The sequence below is a fragment of the Zophobas morio genome, unplaced genomic scaffold (genome assembly GCF_036711695.1).
Source record: "Zophobas morio isolate AGI-343-1 ecotype UQ-CSIRO unplaced genomic scaffold, CSIRO_AGI_Zmor_V1 ptg000005l, whole genome shotgun sequence".
NCBI lineage: Eukaryota > Metazoa > Arthropoda > Insecta > Coleoptera > Tenebrionidae > Zophobas > Zophobas morio.
In genome coordinates this window covers 3,545,093-3,548,448 of record NW_026972110.1, presented here as the reverse complement: position 1 = coordinate 3,548,448, position 3,356 = coordinate 3,545,093, and the positions used below count along the sequence as shown (strand labels likewise).

Below are 3,356 nucleotides of genomic sequence, written 5' to 3'. Positions count from 1 at the left end.
TTTATAATGGTTATTATTTTTTTTATAACTGTATTGCACTATTACTGTACTTTATTTTGTTTATTTATAAGTTTTCTTCGTCTTTTAATACTTTATGTTTTACATTGTTGAAAGTCGGGGAGAGGTGTCTGAGATGGCATACTAGGTTAAGATGGCACAGGTGGGATTTTATTGCTCCTGAAAGTTGTCTAAGTTATTTTGCTAGTGGACAATAGTGTTTGGTGTGTTATCTAACTACTGTGAAAATTTTGTGGCGGTTAGAGTCTTTGTTTATGAGGTAAGGATTTTTTTATGTTAAAATGGGTAAAACATCTTATTTCTGTTAATAACATATACTTGATTTATTCATTAAACGAATGAATAATACGAAACACTGCATCACATACGTTAATTAGTGACTTCTAACCTATATTTTCCGCTAGTTACTTTATGTGTTGACTTTATTTTAAAGATTCTGTGGGCCAAATATTAACGGAGACTACAATCAGGCTAAGATGGCATATTTCTTGTATGGATAAGATGGCATAGTATGCCGTCTTAGCCTTGTTAAGTATTACGTCAAATATGTATTTTAAAAAATTAAGGTTTTTAGAAAATGGGCAGATATCAAAGAAAGACTTCACGACAGAGTTGGGACCCAGTTGCAATGGCAAAAGCAATAGACGCAGTGACAAAGAAAGAAATGGGATGGTTAAAGGCGTCCAAATCTTTCGGTGTTCCAGCAACGACTCTTAGAAGGCGGATTAAAAATCAAATGGGAGCTAATAAAGGATACCTGGGAGGACGTAAAACAACTTTCACCCCAGAAGTTGAAGAAGAAATTTTGGAACATATAAAGAGACTTGAAGAAATGTTTTTTGGTATAACCAGAAGAGACCTGCGGAAACTTGCCTATGATGTTGCTGAGAGAAACGGAATAGCACACAATTTCTCTAGTAAGGAACAACTAGCAGGATGGGATTGGGTGAAAGGATTTCAGTCGCGTCATCCTACAATTTCACTAAGAATACCAGAAGCTACATCGGCAGCGAGGGCACGCGGATTTAATAAGGTCGTAGTTAGTAAACATTTTGAAAATTTGTCACTGGTAATGGATAAGTACAAATTTGAACCGTCAAGAATTTGGAATGTGGATGAATCTGGACTATCCACTGTTCCGTCAAAGAACTCCAAAATATTTGCAACAAAAGGGAGAAAGCAAGTAGGTGTTCTGACTAGTGCAGAACGTGGCCAACATGTGACTGTGGTTTGCGCTATGAATGTTATTGGAAGCTATGTACCTCCAGCTCTAATTTTCCCACGAAAAAGGCTAAAAAATGAGTTAATGGACGATTCTCCTCCAGGTTCTGTGGCATTTGCTCAAGAAAAGGGTTGGATGACGGGACCAGTTTTTTTGCAGTGGCTTGATCATTTTGTAAAGTATGTTAAGCCATCACCAGAAGACAAAATTCTTTTAATATTAGATGGTCATGGCAGTCACAAAAGCCTTGAAGTATTAGAATTTACTAAAAAACACGGAATTATTTTATTCTGCCTACCACCTCACACAACCCACCGCCTTCAACCACTGGATGTGACATTTTACAGTTCGCTTACAAATTACTACAACATTGAACTGGAAAAATGGTTAAAGAATCATCCTGGCAGGATGGTTACACATTTTCAAGTGGCTAGTATTTTGAAAAAAGCATATGCTCAAGCCGCAACAATATCTACTGCAGAGAATGGTTTTTATCAAACAGGAATAATTCCTTTAAATCCCGACATAATTCCTGATTGGATGTACGCTGCTGCTGAGCCAACAAACATCGAAACAGAAAAAGTAGTATTATCAAATACAGAATCTGACAACTTTTCTTCTCAACCGTGCAGCTCAAATATGGCAGACGATTCTGGAAATTTGAATCCAGAAAAAAATACACTAAATGTTCAAGAAAGGTCAAGCCGAGGGTCAAGCTCATTAAATGTTTCTGTAGAGGAAATCTATCCTTTACCCAAAGCTCCTGTAGAAACCCAAAATCGAACCCAAAGAAGAAAAGGAAAAAGTGGAATAATAAATGCTACACCAGAAATTGTGGAGGCAAAGCGTTTGCATGCTGAAAAAGAAGCTAAATCTTTAAGAACGGCTGGTAAAAAGGCGTCAAAAAATTTAAAGAATGTTTTTGAACCTAATGAAAGTGATAACTCAGAAGATGACCCTTATGGAACTGATGATGAATATGGAGACACTGTCTGCATATATTGCAATGAACTGTTTAGTCATTCTCGTCCAAAAGAAGTGTGGTTGCAATGTCAAAAGTGTCTACAATGGTGTCATATAGACTGTGCTGGAGTCTCATCGAAGACAAAGCGATTTACTTGTGATTTGTGCAAATGAAAAAAATAGTTTCCAATGAACGTTCTTTATTATATTTGATATAGCTCCTTTTTTGTAAACATTTTTATGTTTTTGTTAAATATTAGAAAGGTTATTTAGTTTGTCGTTAACATTATATTGCAATATACTTAAAGTATGGTTACATTTTACCTATACCTACCCAGCTCTATAGCTGCAAAATTAAAAAAAAATATATATAAAACCATATAGTAGGTACGCCATCTTAGCTAAATTTATTTGGGTAAGATGGCATATCAGGATATGATGGCACATATCCCATAAATCAACTGTGGTGAAGAATTACGTCTATATTGAGATTTTCAGTGATAGAGGGCTTCATACTGCGCCTAAGAGTATCACTTATGTTTATAAAAAACAAACAACTGATTTAGAAAAAATTCATAACTGTTAAATATGCCATCTCAGACACCTTTCTCCTATATGTATATATTTCTTTTAAGCAGGGTTATTTTTCCTTTGTTTTGATTGTTCTTTACAATTATATTAATAATAATTATTATTAAACATTAAGAACTTTTGTCTATTAAGAAATATTGTCTATTCTAATGGAATTCTTATTTTAGTTGATTCTGCTATCACAAATTGTAACAAATGATGTTTTAAGACAAAATTCAATACAGTTTGATTGAAATTAGGTTACTTAACTAATTCAGGCTGATCCAGATTTTGATCACATATTTTTGGTTTCCTCCCACTGTGCATTAGGGGGAATGTTTTCAATACAGAAATTCTTTGATTGCTTATTTTCATGTATATTGTTCACGTCTAGACTTCACTGCTAAAAATTTATATTCTTCATTTCGTGTAACATATTTTTACTTTTTAAGCGACATACAGTTAATAACTGTAGTAAAATCGTTTTGAGGAATGGCGAATTTAAAGTTTTTTTACAACTATAGACTATGAAAATGTCATTAGTCCTTTCGCTTTGTATGTTGTCTGTCTTTCAGCCGTTTAT

General features: G+C 34.2%; 1 protein-coding gene across 1 annotated transcript; it reads left to right on the top strand.

Moving 5' to 3' along the window:
* Positions 1-595: 595 nt before the first annotated feature.
* LOC135145105 (uncharacterized) lies at positions 596-2,377 on the top strand. The gene has a single exon (XM_064077224.1). It carries the CDS (start codon positions 596-598, stop codon positions 2,375-2,377), a length of 1,782 nt encoding a protein of 593 aa, XP_063933294.1.
* Positions 2,378-3,356: the final 979 nt, after the last annotated feature.

Bases quoted from the DNA above. Each gene is read 5' to 3' on its own strand.
- LOC135145105 (XM_064077224.1), top strand. From the start codon at position 596: ATGGGCAGATATCAAAGAAAGACTTCACGACAGAGTTGGGACCCAGTT.